Raw genomic sequence first — 18,543 nt, 5'->3', positions numbered from 1 at the left:
CATTTTAGAAAGGAAAAAGGTTTCAGTGCATTATTAGGTTTGATGTTCTTACTCAAGTCCATTTTTCAAAGCCCTGTAGACCTCTTCCACCCTTTTAGGCTGAGGCTCTTTGGGAGGGCTGCTGTTTTTGTGTCCTAAATTGTGCATTTTCTTCAGTTTGGCCTGAGGCTTCTTGAGAGCAGAGGTATTTTCAATGAAGGAGTTACATCTATGGAAAGAGAAAAGAAAAGCTGAAATTGTTTGAGTCTTGGGCATCCAAAACGATCTGACCAAAGAAATGCCTTCTAATCATCTTGTGTTTGTGTTAGTGTCTTTTGGGGAAGGTAACGTTCCCTTGTATATTAATAGATCTGAGCCATCCTTCATTTAGTTTTGTGGTATTAGAGTTAACTGCTGAAATCTGGAAGCTTTGCTGGGCAGCAGTTACCCAGAGTCAAAGCCTGGATTCAGGTAATGTACACTCTGAGTGAAAGCATGTCACATCACTGAAACCTCATGGGAAGCCAAGAACAAACACTTCTAGGTGGAAATAATGAACAGGCAGAAGAATGTAATTCAGCTAAAAAAATATGTGCACTATGTGACATCAGGCATAAGCATCTATTAAATTAGACTGGGATGTGAATGAATAGTTTTTAAATAAAGGGCCATAAGCATGACAAAGGGCTAATGCTGTATACAAACACATCTTATTTTATTGCACTTCAAAGATATTGTGTTTTTTCACAAATTGAAGATTTGTGGCAACTCTGTATGTCAGATGATGGTTAGCATTTTTTAGCAATAAAGTATTTAACTAAGGTATGTACAATGTTTTTTTAGACATAATACTATTGTACACTTAATAGACTATAGTGCAAACATAACCTTTATATGCACTGTGAAACCAAAAAATTTGTGACTTGCTTTATTATGATATTTGTTTTATTGCAGTGGCCTAGAACCAAACCTGCAGTATCTCTAAGGTATGTCTGTAGTGTTAAAGTAAAGAAAAGCACACATAGATGGATGAATAGACTTTTTAAAAGTTTATTTATTTATTTATTTATTTTTTGGCTGCACCAAGAGGCTTGTGGGATCTTAATTCCCCGATTAGGGAGTGAACTGGGGTCCCAGCAGTGAAAGCACTGAGTCCTAACCACTGGACGGCCAGAGAATTCCCTTAAGCTTTATTTTTATGGAGTAAATTTTGTTTAGGTATAACATGAAACTCAACATCCCTATTAGTGGCAGGGAGGCAGCTTACAGTGGTAAGATGGACACCTGGTAACTTAAACCCAAACTACTGATCTGATTAGGAAGCTCAGAGGCCAGACTACTCACTGACCCAGCTGTTGAGTGGAAAGCCGTGACCTCCGAGTCTGGTAGGTGTCTGCTGTGCACCTTCCAGGTTAATTCTTACTTTCCTCTGCCATTACCGTGTGCACCAAAGGGGACAATACAGGTCAAAGCACATAAGACCCCTAAGAATGTAAGATCTTTATCATGTCAGAAAAACTGAGGACGAACTTTATTCCATGTTACCTATTTCACTACCTGTGTTCTCTTTCTTGAGTTCCTCTAAGTCCTATTTTATTTTATTTTATTTTATTTTTTTTATTATTATTATTATTTTTTGCAGTACGCGGGCCTCTCACTGTTGTGGCCTCTCCCATTGCGGAGCACAGGCTCTGGACGCGCAGGCTCAGCAGCCATGGCTCACGGGTCCAGCCGCTCTGCGGCATGTGGGATCTTCCTGGACCCGGGCACGAACCCGCGTCCCCTGCATCGGCAGGTGGACTCTCAACCACTGCGCCACCAGGGAAGCCCTAAGTCCTATTTTAGATGAGGGGAGATTCTAGGGAAACTGAAGACTAACATACCCAAGCTTGTGTCTGAAAGACATCTGCTCCCCAGAGTCAGCCTGCAGAGTCAGTCTTTATCGACTACGTAACTTCATACCAAAAATAATCTCCCAAATCTGGATACAATGGAATGTGCTTCACAAAGGGGTGTGGGGTGATTTCAAACTCTATTACAAAGCTATAGTAATTAAAACAGTATGGTATTGGCATAAAAACAGACACATAGATGAATGAATAGAGAGCCCAGAAATAAACCCACTCATATATGGTCAGTTAATTTACGACAAAGGAGCCAATAATATGCAGTGGGGAGAAGATAGTCTCTTCAATAAATGGTGCTGGAAAAACTGGACAGCTACAAGCAAAAGAATAGAACTAGACCCTCTCTTATACCATATAAAAAAATTAACTCAAAATGGATTAAAGACTTGAATGTAAGACTTGAAACCATAAAACTCCTAAAAGAAAACATAGGTAGTAAACTCCTTGACACAGGTCTTGGCTATGATTTTTTTGAATATGATACTGAAAGCAAAAGCAACAAAAGCAAAATTATACAAGTAAGGCTATATCAAACTAAAAAATAAAAAGCTTCTGAAAAGCAAAGGAAACCATTAACAAAATAAAAAGGCAACCTACTAAATAGGAGGAAATATTTGCAAATCATATCTGATAAGGAGTTAATATCCAAAATATATAAAGAACTCATACAACTCAATAGCAAAAACCAAACAACCCAGTTAAAAAATGGGCAGAAGATCTGAACAGACACATATCCAAAGAAGACATACAAATGGCCAAAGGGTACATGAAAAGATGCTAAACAGCATTAATCATCATGGAAGTGCAAATCAAAACCACAATGGGATATCACCTCACCCCTGAATGGCTATTATCAAAAAGACAAGAAATAACATGTGTTGGCAGGTATGTGGAGAAAAGGCAACCCTTGTGCACTGTTGCTTGGAATGTAAATTGGTGCAGCCCCTATGGACGACAGTATAGAAGTTCTTCAGAAAATTAAAAATAGAACTACCATATGATCTGGCAATTCCACTTCTGAGTATTTAACCAAAGACAATGAAAACATGAACTCAAAAAGATTTCTGCATTCCCATGTTCATTGTAGCACTATTTACCATAGCCAAGATTTATGGAAACAACCTAGTGTCCAATGAATGGATGAATGGATAAAGAAATTGTGATACATATATATATGGCTGAATAATATTCCATTATATATAGAGAGGAATATTACTCAGCCATAAAAAAGAATGAAATCTTGCCATTTGTGACAACATGGAAAGACCTCGAGGGCATCATACTTAAGTGAAGTAAGTCAGACAAAGACAAATACTGTACAATCTCTCATAGGTGGAATCTAAAAGAAAAACAACAAAAAACCAAGCTCATAGATATTGGTGACTGTCAGAGGCAGGGAGTGTGGGCAGGATAGAAGAAATGGGTAAAGGAGGTCAAAAGGTAAAAAAAAAAAAAGGCAGCAATTCAAATTAGAGGGAAAAAGACTACAATATATGGTGTTACAATGGATATATATAAAAAGCCTTTATTGTTCTGTAAGAAAATGTGTAAATATCCACCCCCAAAATAGGCAATGGATGTGAATGCACTGGTTATTCCCAAAATAAATACAAAAGACAAGTAAACTTATGAAAGCACATTTAACCTCGTTAGGGATGACATAAAAGACTGGAAAAGATTTTTAGAAAATGCTCAGTATCAACAGATGTGTGGATAAAGGTAAATCTGTTGTTACTGGTTAGAGGATAAATGGGTTCAAACATTTGGAGGCATTTTGGCAACAGGCATCAAAAGATCTGAAAGAAATGGGGTGGCGGTAGGGAGAGCTATACGTATATATTGCTAGCTTGTCCTAAATCTTCTTTGAAGGAGGAATTCTAACTGATAGAAATTTGGGGAACATTACATCTTTTTCATGAAAGAGATGAAAATAACACAGGTGTGTGTTTTGACAAGGCCACATGCATACGGACCCTCTTCAGAGCACCAAGGCTCACATCCTCTCAAGCTGCGTCCCAGGAGAGAACCACACACAACTTGCCTGGATCGCCTCTCCTGAAGGCCACTGAACCCCGCAAAGGACTGGCTCCTGATGATCCCATTGGGCCCTCCAGGCGAGAAGGACTGGGATCCTACCAACATGATTTCTGGGAGTCTGGCTGGTAGTCCTATAAGACAACAGAAAGATTACGGCAAATTACAGGCAGGTTCGAACAGAAAACACGCTAAGCTTGTCAACGATAATAGGAGGTGACATGAGGAAAGGTGAGTCATGAGGCCATTAGATGCTTGTAAGACTTCTTTCCTCCTACATGTTCTTTTTAAGCCAAAGGGTTCAGCTCTCAGGTGAACCTGAAGAAACACATGAAGATGTAAATAAATATAAATAACACACCATTATCAGTTACTTTAGGGTTCCTTCAGGGATTATTTTTTTTAAACAAGGTTCAACCTTCAAAGTACGCAAAAACTTTGGAATGTTTCCCTCCATTTAGGACAATAGCAACAGCAAAAGCACACAAATAGGCCAAGTCAAGTTTCAGATAGGTTCTGCGTGACATTCAAAACACAGTCCAGTCTTAGGGTGGAATTCTACACTTAGAAGTCACAAGGCTAAAGACACCAGGTTTCGTGAGAGATGAACTTACTTAAACTTGTTCTCCCTTTTTCTACCCTTAAGTACATTTTGAAAGATAAGATCGTGCTGCTCTTGTGGCAGTGAGAAAAAAGAAGAGCACAGAGAGCGCTCACAGAAGTAGTGATAATCTAGGTTATGATAAGAACACAAGAGGAGAGGCAAGAAAGGTAAAGGGGAAAATACAGCAGAAGGCACACACACAGCCTATGTCAGTCGTTAGCTCACCTTTTATAAAGACTCATCACCACTGACCAAAACACGCTGTCAAAATACAACTTCAGCTGGACAGAAGCCCGAGGTTAGTTCCCCCAAAGGGCTGCCCTAGAACAGTTAGGTAATTCTATTCCCTTTAGATCAGGAAGTCAAAGCACATACCATTGTCTTAGCAGGTAACCTCAGTCCAGAGAGGGGGACGGGCTAGCAGAAGAAAGGGGACACAGCCGCTGTCCAGACTAAAGACTTCCAAGGTGGGCAGCCACGAATAGCATCAATAGTTGCCCTTTAAAAACCCAGCAAAGACAAATACTGTACAATCTCTCATACGTGGGCTTCCCTGGTGGCGCAGTGGTTGAGAGTCCGCCTGCTGATGCAGGGGACACGGGTTCGTGCCCCGGCCCGGGAGGATCCCACAGGCCGCGGAGCAGCTGGGCCCATGAGCCATGGCCGCTGAGCCTGCATGTCCAGAGCCTGTGCTCCGCAACGGGAGAGGCCACAACAGTGAGAGGCCCACGTACCGCAAAAACAAAACAAAACAAAACAAAACAAAACCCAGCAAACAAGCAAGCAAGCAAGTAAAGCTAAAAAACAGCAGCAAAACACTCTTGTAGTCCATCTAGATGTAATGGAAAAGCCCTTCACTGGGCCCTATTCAAAGCTATTTGAAGCAGCTCAGCCAAGGGAGGAGGTTTGAGTGAGTTACTTCCCCAGAGAGAGAACAAACAGCCCCCTTCCCCATGAGGCTGCGGGTTTCTAAATCCCCTCCTCCCCACCCACCCCAGGAGAGAGCAGCTCTGAGGAAGCAAGCATGCATTCTTGCAGGGTACAGGAGCTGACTCACTTGGCAAGAGGCTTTGCAATGAGCAACAGGTTGCTCTTTGATCTGGGTAGGACAGGCATCCCACCCAGTCCTGCTAGGGATGGGGACAGGGAGGCTTAAGTTTTGGAACATTCTCTAGAATTTTAAAAGTAACGACGTAGAAGTATGCATGTGCAATAAAATTAATATCCAGTGCACGAATGGCAGGACAAAACGCGGTGCAAATAAGACTCTTTCTGGTTACTTCCCCCCACCCCCAAGTTTCAAAAATAACCATGATCCACATAAATCCTTAATGAGGTTCTCTTAAGTGTTCTTTGTTGCTTACTAAGCAGTCTGTCTAGTTCTCATTAAAAACACCTTCTTGGGCTTCCCTGGTGGCGCAGTGGTTGAGAGTCCGCCTGCCGATGCAGGGGACACGGGTTCGTGCCCCGGTCCAGGAAGATCCCACATGCCACGGAGCGGCTGGGCCCATGAGCCATGGCCGCTGAGCCTGCGCGTCTGGAGCCTGTGCTCCGCAACGGGAGAGGCCACAACAGTGAGAGGCCCGCAAACCAAAAAAAAAAAAAAAAAACCTTCTTAGGTTCATAAAGCATGCCTGTGCTATCTTTGTATCACATGCAAACATAGCAAATATCAAGAAAACGTAATAAATATCAAGAAAAAGATCCAGAAAATTTAATAAATATCAGGAAAACATGTTCTTTCTGTGCTCAATAATTTTATAACCTAAAACCCACCTCAAAGTCTCAATTTGGCAAATTTAATTAGTATTGTATCTCATTTTGTAAATTATTGTTCAACAGGTCTGTTGCATCATGGCGTTCTTTGGTCACAGGGAAAAGACTTAAAGTATTTGAACTATTTTAACTGCGTTATTGTCTTGTACTTCCTAGAGATTATGCTTTTAAACCAAAAAGATTTTTTTCTCTTATCCACTGGATCAGTAGTTTCACATACTCCCAGGCATTCTGACTTAACTAGTATGGACCTGTGTATTGGGATTTTGAAAAGGACCCCAGATGGTTCTGATGCTCTGCCTAGAAAAGAAAAAAAGGATGATGCTGAATTGGTGGAAAATGTTCAAACTTCAGTTACAATCATCTGCTACAGTTTCTCAAATGTCCAACTTTTAAAAAGACTTAAATAAGCCTCTCTTTGCAAAGTTTAAATGTTAAATGAATTAAACATTAGAACTGGAGAGTGAAATAATTTTCCTTCTTCCCCCTTTTCAGTAATAGGTAAGAAAGCTTCGTAAGAACAAAACAAATGTTTGTCCTGGATTCTGAGTTTGTAAATTGCTTCGGGATGGATAAAATCCTCAGATGCTTTTCATTACATTTACGTGTTGAATGGATGCCACTGGGAACAGGAAGGGGGGTAAGTGGTTTTGCCTGTCTGGTCTTAGAAATGATCATTATCTATCAGAAGAGAATTCGACTGATAGCTGGCTTAGGCTGAGATCTCTATCCTGCCATCAATTCCCCTAGAGGCTGGCTCACTGCCTAAGGAGAGTCATAAAATAAGTTTGAGGGCCTCTGCACAAGGTCAGGCTCTTGGAGAAAAGGAGTAGGTTGGGAGAGGGGAGAGCAGGTGGGTTGAAGGATCAGAGTATGAAAAGCACCTCCCCGCCCACACCCCTAACTCTGAAGTAGGGGTGACAGTTCTTTTTTTTTTTTTGCGGTACGCGGGCCTCTCACTGTTGCGGCCTCTCCCGTTGCGGAGCACAGGCTCCGGACGCGCAGGCTCAGCGGCCATGGCTCACGGGCCCAGCCACTCCGCGGCATGTGGGATCTTCCTGGACCGGGGCACCAACTCGTGTCCCCTGCATCGGCAGGCGGCCTCTCAACCACTGCGCCACCAGGGAAGCCCAGGGGTGACAGTTCTTTGCTACTACTCTTCCAATGGCCTCAGCCATTCCCCGGTGGCTAGTTATCCTGCAACTCTGTTATCATCTTCTTGACAACACCACTCCCACCTCTTGGAGTCCTAAGTCTTCAAGCTGCTCCTTGGCTTCCTAGAATCTCACAGACCTGCTTTCTTCCAGCAAAACTACCCTTAAAGCTACATTACTCATTTTCAGGCTTTAAGGACTTCAAACTGGTTCCTTGTCATTTGCATTTTAGTAGCAGATGCTTCTTTGAACCTTTACCTAAAGAAAGGACTGAAGTAGAATTGCAGTATCACTGCTGGTAGGGTATAAAGTGGTACCGAAAGTTTGGAAGACAACTAGGGAGTATCTACTATTTAAAATGTAAAACATATTTATCCTTTAATATGTCACATCTACTCTTTGCTATCTCCCGTGGAGAAATGCTCAAGTTCACAAACACTTATATACAGGGATGTTCACGACAGTTAATGTAATAGCGGGAAAACGGAAATGATGTAAATGTTAATCATCACAGGAATGGTTAATACACTATGGCATAACCATAGCAGTTAAAAACAATATGCCCACATAGAAAGATCCACCCCCCCACCCCACCCGGCCGGGGACAAATTGCAGAACAAAATAGAGTATGATACCAGGAATGTTGAAAACAAAATATAAAATTATGTACATGAATAGAAAAGTTCTGAAAGTATACACAGTCTATGAAGAGGTGGGATTGAGTAGTAGTCAGAAACATTTTAATTTTTTCTATATTGTTTGAGTTTTTATAAAGGAAATGGATTTATGTATGATTGATATAATGCAAAATTCTCTTTTGAAAATGCAGACATTTGGAGTTGTCTAGAGTTGGGACTGGAGAGGAGAGAGAGCTCACATACAAGAACATATAAGATAGCTTTGATGGGTAACGGCTATATGTATATAGTTTATATTTGTAAGTTCTGAAGAGGAGAAATAAAATTTCTGAGAAATAATGTATTAGGTTTCATAAATTCTGATTACACTAGAATAATTCAGATTCCCCAGTGAAGTTCCCATTATGAGCTCTGAGCTATGTGCCAACTTCTTTATTTTCATCTGAAGGATTTTTAGAGATGGTACTGTACTCCTGGTAGGACGCACTATTACCCAATACGTATTGTCAAGGTTCATCAAATACCGTATCTAATAAGCACGAAATTCCACATAAAACCACAAGTCTTCTTTGGCTGCTGCTACTTGAAACTCCTGGCGCTTTGAAAAATGTTTCCAGCCCCTAAGTTATTGACTTCTCACCTGGTCTTTCCGAAAATGCCAGCAGAACCAACATTCATTTTTGCGCATTAAATCCCAGAAAGGTCTCAAATCTTAGGCAAACGATAAAGCTGCTGTGCTTTGCCCCTTATTTGTTTTGTCCCAGGAAGCCCAGGCTGTTACACCGGGTGGCCACCCCTGCCCTGCCATTCTCATAATCCCTGGGAAGAACGGAATCTTTCTGGAAAGAATCCCCAGCACCTTGACTAAGAGTTGAACAAACCCTACCATTCTGAGCCGAGTCTCTTAGCACAGAAGCCAGAAAGTCACAGTTGTTTCTCTTCTTGACTCTTCATACAGTGAAAACCGCTGCCTTCTCCCTGGCTATGCAGTGCTAAGATCCAACTGAACACATACCGGAGTCTTTTGAAATTAAAATGAGTATAGGATTTCATGTGTTCTGATATGACACGGTGATACAAGTACACCGGGCCTTGGTGGGTACCATGAGCCACCAGCCAACCGGAAGTTCCTAGTTTGTTTAAATTAGAAGGCAGCTCATCAGATCAGCAGGCAGTTTGGAAACAGCACTGAGCCTGGCTGGAGATGGCAGGGTCTGGGGAGGGGGCTGAGGCAGATAAAAAAAGATCAAGGGTCAAGAGGTCCCCCCTCATCCCACCAGGTCTCACGCCTTGTTTAGATCAGAAATAAAAGGTACAATATGAGTGCAGCTCAGAGGGGGGAAATAGCCAGTGACCTGGAGAACACAGAGATAATCTGATTCCTAAGAATAAATGAATGAATGACAGAAGTCAACCTTGGAAGGCTGCTTGGAAGACAGGCAATGAAAGGCATCCGTCACACAGCAGGGCTACGCACCAGACCCCAAAACGCAGTTCCTGATAGCGCTACCAGTAGAAGTAGTAAAAATGGAAGAAAAATGCTTTGAAAGTTCAGTCTAGGTGACAGTTCCATTTCCCATTACATTTTTATAAACTGCTATTCTGGCTTAAACTTTCTTGTAAATTTGATTAGCCTGAGTTAGCAAGGTTCTCTACCCAAATGTGAACAATTCCTCTCGGGAAACCCCAAGGTTAGGTAAGACAGGCCAACCTCCTTTCATCACTTCTTGGGCATGAATTTCCAAACTGACGAGGTCACAGTAGAAGTGTTAGAGGCATTGATTAACTGATATGGTAACTGGACAAAGCAACCAGTCAGCTAGAAGGAATGTTAATATTGATCGTTAAATATACTAAGACTCATGAAAGCAAATAGGAATCATTAGGTTATTTTTAGTTTTTCCAAGCATAAAAGCACTGCTGTATTAGGAAAATACAGAGAAGTAGAAAGAAGTCAGGGCAGGGACAGGGAGGGAAGAACCATATTGTTTTCTAGCACCCATCAATAACCACCAGCAGAATTTTGGTGCATGTAATTTTCTTCAACTCTTCCCTTTCCGCATAAAACATAAGAATTTTGAGCACAATGCATGTTAAATTTTGTATCCTGCTTTTTCTATCATATTCTTTTTCTAATTAATTAATTAATTAATTAATTAATTTTTGGCTGCATTGGGTCTTTGTTGCTGTGCGTGGGCTTTCTCTACCTGTCGAGAGCAGGGGCTACTCTTTGCTATGGTGCATGGGCTTCTCACTGCAGTGGCTTCCTTTGTTGCAGAGCATGGGCTCTAGGCGTGTGTGCTTCACTAGTTGCGGCACACAGGCTCAGTAGTTGTGGCACATGGGCTTAGTTGCTCTGCGGCATGTGGGATCTTCCCGGACCAGGGATTGAACCCATGTCCCCTGCATTGGCAGGTGGATTCTTAACCATTGCGCCACCAGGCAAGTCCCTATCATATTCTTTTTTAGAGGTATGTCGAGGGGTTTATAAATTAGCTTTTTTCTTCAACCACCTTTAAGAGGGTACTTAGGTCTACCCCACACTCCATGTGCTATCTTGGATAATAAAAGGGAATCCATACAGTCTATATTATATATGCCTTTTATTTCTGATTTTAAGATATGGTCAAAAGCAAAGTGGACCCTTGCCAGGATGACACCTGGGCCTCTCTATGGGAGACGGGGGAGCAGATTAGCATTTGTACATGCTGGAGTTGCAGGACATCAAACATTATGAAATTTAAAAAACAACAACACAACAGCTGACATCACTGTCTTAATCCTGGAAGAGCAAGGTTTTTATGGTGTTTTCCTTTTTTTCATTTAACCAAATTCTCTAATATAGAACACAAACAGGTAATTCTGGAAGACCCCCACTATGGACAGAAAATATAACAGACATCTGTGATTTCTGAATGAAATTAGTAAGGACATCTCAGTTCTCACCAAAGCATTTGTCGTGGAGCGAAAATGCTGACTTAGAAATCAATAGTTGTGGGCTTCCCTGGTGGCGCAGTGGTTAAGAATCTGCCTGCCAATGCAGGTCCGGGAGTGCTGGTCCGGGAGGATCCCACATGCCGCGGAGCAACAAAGCCTGTGCACCACAACTACTGAAGCCCGTGCTCCACAATTACTGAAGCCTGCCTGCCTAAAGCCCCTGCTCCACAACAAGAGAAGCCACCGCACTGAGAGGCCCGCGCACCACAACGAAGAGTAGCTCCCGCTGGCAGCAACTAGAGAAAGCCCACGCACAGCAATGAAGACCTAACGCAGCCAAAAATAAATTAGGTGAAATAAATAAATTTAAAATATAATAAAAAACATTAAAAAAAAAAGAAATCAATAGTTGCATAGCTACAAAGCTACGCCATCTCCACGTTAGACTGAGACCAACCCTCTGAGATAAGGCAATGGCCATTAGGTCAGTTGGCAGGTTGCTGGAGTGACAATGCTGGCAAAAGTAGACAATTCTACAGTCAACCCAAGTGTTGGCCTGGTGCCAGGGATGGGAGCAGGCAAAGGACCATGAGAGAACTTTTGGGGGTGGGGCTGGAAGTGTTCTAAAACTGTGTTGTGGTGATGGTTGCACAACTGTATACATTTACTAAAACTCAAACTGTATACCTAAGACGAATTAATTTTATATGATATACGAGTTTTACATCAATAGAGCTGTCAGAAAATCACTATCAATTTCCAGAACATGTCATCATTCCTTTTGCAAGAGGAAGTGCCAAGGCATCAGGACCTGAAAAGGAAAAGCTCGATCAACAAGCAACCACCTGAGAGTTGAATATTTTCGTGATGTGATCCTTTTCCCCATCAACACCACATAAGATGCAGCACACTGGCCCCACCGTGCTTTCTGAGTCATTTATTCCTGCCTGCTTTGTGCTCCTCCGCTCTCCTCTCCTAACAGTGCTGTCCTGTTTATGCACCTCCACATCTTGGTCAAGGGCAGAAGTATAAGTCAGTTGTCTGAAAGAGGCATGTGGGTCAGATGTAAATAGCCTGCTATGCTAAATGATTATTTAAGATGAATCCTAAAAATAGGTGTCTGCTCATTATATGGTTGCAAGGTACCTATTACAGAACAGTTGAGTAATCTTTTAAAAAGTGGATATATTTAAGTCACGGGCTTTTTTTTTTTTTTTTTTTTTGCGGTACGCGGGCCTCTCACTGTAGTGGCCTCTCCCGTTGCGGAGCACAGGCTCCGGGTGCGCATGCTCAGCGGCCATGGCTCACGGGCCCAGCCGCTCCGTGGCATGTGGGATCTTCCTGGACTGGGGCACGAACCCGTGTCCCCTGCATCGGCAGGAGGACTCTCAACCACTGAGCCACCAGGGAAGCCCTGGGCTTTTTTTTTTTGGAGTGTACTGCCTTAAAATAAATCAATGCAAGGCTAATATTTGCCTCTCAGTTGTCAGCTTTGTTTGCTAACCAAACAGTAAATACATGCATGAGATATTACATTGATTGACTGAGACAAGTGATGTGAACGTATGAAAAAACTTAGAGCAACACAGACTCACTCCTCAGTGAGAGATGGAAGAACCAAGCTCAGGTGTTCTTACTGGCCTCTTGGGCACATACTAAACTTGCTGAAGCTCAAATTTGGTATCTAGAGAATGAGAGTAGTAATTCCTCCCCATTTTAATAGACAAGCATTGTAAAGTTCAACTGAGATCAAAGCATCATTCGATCTTACAATCGTGAGGCTACTTGGACATCTTTTAACCTGACTTCTCACCAGCCCTATAGACGGTAAGACTTCTGCTTAAAAACAGACAGAAAATGAGGAAGTGCTTTATAAAAAGTAAGGTGCTTGAGAAATACAAAGATTGCGATAACGAAGACTGAGGTTCAACTAACGTGGAAGAAAAGGAACTCATTTTCAGAATCTCTGGAAACTGATATCAATGGTTTTCTTTCCATATTTTCTAAGACACCTCATCAACACAATTATTAAGTACATATTATCGGCTCATCACTGGCAGGATGCTATATATTGCCCAAGATCCAAACAGAACCAAAGACTGATCTCTGCTATAAACAGTTTTAATAATTTAATGGGAGAAGAAAATATGACTGTACATAAAGCAGTTGGGAGATCATTTCTGATGTAAGAAATATGTAAGAAATAACACACAGTGAAATTTTAAGTGATGTCTATTTCTCAGTGCTCCAAGGAAAGCAGTAGAGCTGAGATGATTAGAATGTGGACTCCCAAGTCAGACAAATCTGGGCTCCATTTGGGGGCTACAGTTTACAGCTGTTTGAACTTATGCAGGTTACTTAACCTCTCTGAAACCCAGTTTCCTCATTTGTATAAAAGGACTAACACTTCAGAGGATTTTTGAGGTGCAAATGAGTGAGTATACTCAATACCTGGTGTGTGGTAAGTGCTTAATAAAATTTAAAATAATAGAGTTCTCTCAATGGAGAGGGAGATAAATGAGACAGGTACAGCCAGGAAGTTTCATAGAGAAGATAAAACGCTGGCTACATCCAGAAGAATGGATGTGATCTAAACAGGTGAAAACCAGGGAAGCCGGAAACTAGCATCTTTGTGAACATAGCAATTTTTAGATAATTAAAAAGCAGAACTACTTTAAATACTGACTGATAAAAACTAAAACCATGGGTACTTTGGAAGCCCAGTTCAAAAACCAATTACGGTTTTGTTTTTGTTTTTTTGAAATAATTGGAAGCTTACAGAAAAGTTACAAGAAAAGAACAAAAAGCTCATACATCTTTCATCCAGATTCACCATTTGCTGAAATCTGTCACGTTTTACTCTGTCGTCTCCCCCCATACACACATACCCATTACTACTTCCTGAATCATTTGAGAACAACTTGCATATACATATTTATATATATATTTGCTCCTCCCCGTTGAGCAATGTGCAGATACGATGCGTCAACGTGTGTATCCTAAAGACGTGGTCATCACTTACATAATTGCAGTACAATTATCAACATCAGGAAATTTAACATCAATACGATACAGACCTAATGTACAGACCTTATTCAAATTTTACAAATGGTCCCAATAATGTTTGCTATACTGTCCCTCCTCCCCCACCCCCATGCTAGGAGCCACTCCAGGATCATGCCCTGCCTCTCCTGAAATGTGCCTTTAGTCTCCTTTAATCTGGGATGGTTCCTTGTCCTTTCTTTGTCTTTTGTGACTTGGACATTTTCACAGAGTACAGACCAGTTGTTCTATAGGACGTTCCTTAGTTTGGGTCTGTCTGATGTTGTCTCATAATTAGGCTTAGGCTATGCATTTTTGGGAGTGACAGCACATAAGTGATATTGTTGTCCTTCTGAAGGTACTGCATTCGAAGGCACAAGGAATCACTTGGTCCTATTACTAGTGATGTTAACTTTGGTTACTTGGTTAAGGTGTTGTTGGACAGTTTCTCCCCTGGAAAGTTTCTATTTTTGCCTTTGCAACTGATAAGTGGTTAGTAAGGAGGTACTTCGGGGCTACGCAAATATCTTGTTTCTTTAACCCAGAAGCTTTAGCATCCATTGATAATTTTTGCCCAAATCAATTATTATTATGATGGTGGCAAAATGGTACTCTTTGAACTCAATCATTGTTTTCTACTGTAAGAGCTTTCTTGAATCCTTTTATTTATTTGTTTTTACTTATTTTCAGGACTGTCAGCATGGATTCATGGATTCTTATTTTATTCAATGGGCTTGATCCATGACTATCATTTGATGCAAAAGCCAACTGTTTCTTGAAGCATTTTCTGAGCAGATCAACCAGCTCAACCAGAGGGGTCTTGCCTTGTGGACCACAAAACTTCCAACTATTTTTTCTTGTTGCACTTCTATTTTATTTAGTTAGTTTTTGTTTTCAAAGCTTGGTCTTTATTTTATTTTTTGATTTTTAAAAATAAATTTTTATTGGAGTATAGTTGATTTACAATGCTGTGTTAGTTTCTGCTATACAACAAAGTGAATCAGTTATACATATACATATACCCACTCTTTTTTAGATTCTTTTCCCATATAGGTCATTACAGAGTACTGAGTAGAGTTCCCTGTGCCATACAGTAGGTTCTTATTAGGTATCTATTTTATATATAGTAGTGTCTATATGTCAATCCCAATCTCCCAACTTATCCCTCCCCCCTTTCCCTCTTGGTAACCATAAGTTTGTCTTCTACATCTGTGACTCTATTTCTGACAAAACTTCCAATAATTAATGGGAATTAACATACTCAGGGGCTCAGTGTATTATAATTACCTCCCTGAATGTTTCATCTCTTTAATAAGCTACAAACTTCTTGAGTGTAGGTACAACCTGTCTGTACCAACTTCTTTCATGCTCAATACAGGGTAGAATAGAAAAGCATTGTCTCTGGAGCCAGGCTAACCCCAGGGTTCACCCAAGTTCTCTCTGAGCTCCAATTTTTCTTGTCAATAAAATGAGTATAATAAGAACTAAGTCACCAATTGTTATTGCAAGGAGAAAATGAGAAAACATACGTAAAAATCTTAGTGTGAAGTAATGGTCTTTTCTACTAAGTAGAATGTGCCCTTTGAAGATATATCTGGCTTTTATCCATCAAATAGAATGCACTAACTATAAAACCATACATAATTTACAGGTGAAGAGATACACAGAAATAAAGTAATTTGACATTACTGCTCTCCTCTTTCTTTCTCTTTTATTCCCCCTCTAAGCAATGACAGCAGAGAACTGTGAAGCTATTGTTAGGGTCTGGCTGAACCATTTGAAGAGTAAAGAAGAAACGTTAATTGCACGTCTACTCACTGGGACAGTCAGTTGTAGGAACTTCTAGATAATTGACACCATTTCAGCCTGGGGAAAAATGAAAACTCTATTTCTTCTTCCATTCTGGTGGATTAAATAAATGCAGGGAGAAGCGGCTGGCCTCACGATAATTAGAAGAGAAATGACTCAGGACATAAAACTCGCTTAAATGTCAAGAGGGGTTGAATGGATTTTGACTAATGTTGTTATAACTCATTTTAAAATGCAAAGTCTAGAACACTCAGAGACCCTCATTTGGTGCAAACGAGACATCAAAACAGGACCAACTGTTTCCTGGTTTGAAGGAAAAAGCATTTTGTACTTATTACCTAATTTTTTTAAAAACCTATTCAAAACCATGTACATCAAAAGGGAAAATTTCTTGGAAACATGGTCCTCACAGACAGCTTGGCTGATCCTGCTGAGAAAAAAATACACCCACCACAAATCCTCATTATTTGATCATCAGATTCAAAAACAACACTCCAACATAGAAGAAAATGGTCCCATGCCTGGTGTTACCAACTCCTTCAGGCTTTTCTTGTGTGTAGCCTGTTTACCCTTAGAGCTTGGCAACTCATTACTAGCTAATGGTGATTGTTGCTTCTTTACTTCAAAACAGCATCAAAATGACACTGACATCTTCTATTGTTATTTGACTTTACTGAAATTACCATTTTTATAAGCTCATAGTTTTAATCATTTTCACTAGAATGGAGCTACATCTTTGGACATCTTAAAGAAAAAAAAAATCCTTAGGTCCTGGAAAAATGGACCCAACAGTGTTCTGGGAAGCATAATCATGCACCATGTACTATTTCCTTGCCCAGCATGGGTGACCAACACTGGTATTCATTTGCGGGCATGAGAGTCAGGTAGAAAATGGAATTGAACCTTATAATTAAGCTACATGGTACAGTTCATCTCAGAGAAAGGAGAAGAAATTATCTTAAAGCTTTTCAGATATGGCCTACGTAATCAAACAAATAGATTCTTCTTATGGTCAATTAATTTATTTCTGGCCATCCGAGCAATTAAATTGAATTGATGGAGGACTGACAATTTTATGTGATGGCAAATATAGCTAAAGATACTGACTCAATTATGGTAATGTCATTTGATCACAGCCTTTGTTTGCACTAGGAGGTTACTGTTGAGCCCTTGCTTAGGTAAAGCAATGGACTTAAAACTAAGGCAGTCTTGGGCCTCCCTGGTGGCGTGGTGGTTGAGAGTCCACCTGCCGATGCAGGGGACACGGGTTCGTGCCCCGGTCCAGGAAGATCCCACATGCCGCGGAGCAGCTGGGCCCGTGAGCCATGGTCACTGGGCCTGTGCGTCCGGAGCCTGTGCTCCGCAATGGGAGAGGCCACAACAGTGAGAGGCCCGGGTACCACAAAAAAAAAAAAAAAAAAGGCAGTCTTTTCAAAGTTATGTTACACTTGTCATTTTATTCCTGTTGTTATGACAACACTTTTAAAAGCAGCACTTCAAATGCTTAGCATTCAGGCATCTTATTATAGACTTGAATATAATATATGAGGGTATAAAGTGCAGGGGTTTTAAAGGGGCCAAGGGATGCAGGGTTAGAACACCTGGATGCCTTCTCAGCTTTAGCCCCTGGAGCTCCTTAACTTGGCTTTTTCTACTGAAAAAAAAAAAAAAAAAAAAAGAAGTGAGGGCTTATCCAGAGGAGGGAAGATGAAAGAATTTATGTGGGAAGATATGCATTATTATTCAGTCTCTGTTCTGATTCTCTTGATTACAGCCTGCGTCATGCAGTTTTTAGAAGTCTGTAAATGATGGCGTGCGCTGATCAACTTCAGGTGCTTATTGTTAGCTATTGGAATGATTCGTTTATGTAACTGTAACTTTATAGAAAGACTTCTCATAACGCAGACTTATTATGAAAATTAATAATCGATATTTGGGAGACTGGGATTGACACATATACATTATTGATACTATGTATAAAATAGACAACTGATGGGAACATACTGTATAGCACAGGGCACTCTACCTAATGCACTGTGGTAACCTAAATGGGAGCGAAGTCCAAAAGGGAGGGGATATCTGTATGTGTATGGCTGATTCATTTTGTTGTGCAGTGGAGGCTAACACAACATTGTAAAGCAACCACCCTCCAATAAAAATTAATTTTAAAAAATCGATAAAGGGATAGTGGTATTGGAGTGAATCTATTACATGAAGCAATGACCTGTTGTGTTTGCACTACAGTCTGATAAAAGCACAAAAATGTTTGTTAAATCTTATGTTGTAAGTTTTTCAATTGAAGTATAGTTGATTTATTAGAATACTGTTAGTTTCAGGTGTACAGCAACGTGATTCAATTATCCATATATTTTTTCAGATTATTTTCCGTTATGTTATTATAGGATATTGAATATAGTTCCCTGTGTTATACAGTAAATCTTTATTCCTTATCTATTTTATGTATAATAGAAAAATACAGAACGCTTCACAAATTTGCATGGGATCCTTGCACAGGGGCCGTGCTAATCTTCTCAGTCTTGCTCCAATTTTAGTATATGTGTTGCCAAAGTGAGCACTAATTTTTTGTTGTTGTTGTTTAAGCAACATACAAATAAAAAAATGTTTTTATTAAGGAAATGAGCTAGTTGAATGCTGGCACTTTC

At 40.6% G+C, this 18,543-nt stretch overlaps 1 protein-coding gene across 6 annotated transcripts in view; it reads right to left on the bottom strand.

Annotated features, from left to right (window-relative positions):
• Nucleotides 1-18,543, bottom strand: part of RIPOR2 (RHO family interacting cell polarization regulator 2) — a 215,711-nt gene that overhangs the window by 53,240 nt on the left and 143,928 nt on the right. For all 6 annotated transcript variants that reach the window (XM_082637875.1, XM_082637871.1, XM_082637876.1 and 3 more), the window contains exons 2-3: nt 3,928-4,054; nt 53-208 (exon numbers count right to left, since the gene is read on the bottom strand). In XM_082637875.1, the coding sequence (XP_082494001.1) occupies nt 53-208; nt 3,928-4,054 (283 nt within the window). The remainder of the gene's footprint in view (nt 1-52; nt 209-3,927; nt 4,055-18,543) is intronic.

This window comes from Mesoplodon mirus, assembly GCF_964341445.2.
Source record: "Mesoplodon mirus genome assembly, chromosome: 12".
In the NCBI taxonomy this organism is placed as follows: domain Eukaryota; kingdom Metazoa; phylum Chordata; class Mammalia; order Artiodactyla; family Ziphiidae; genus Mesoplodon; species Mesoplodon mirus.
Note: the sequence above shows the minus strand (reverse complement) of the source record. Positions and strands in the feature narration are given on the sequence as shown.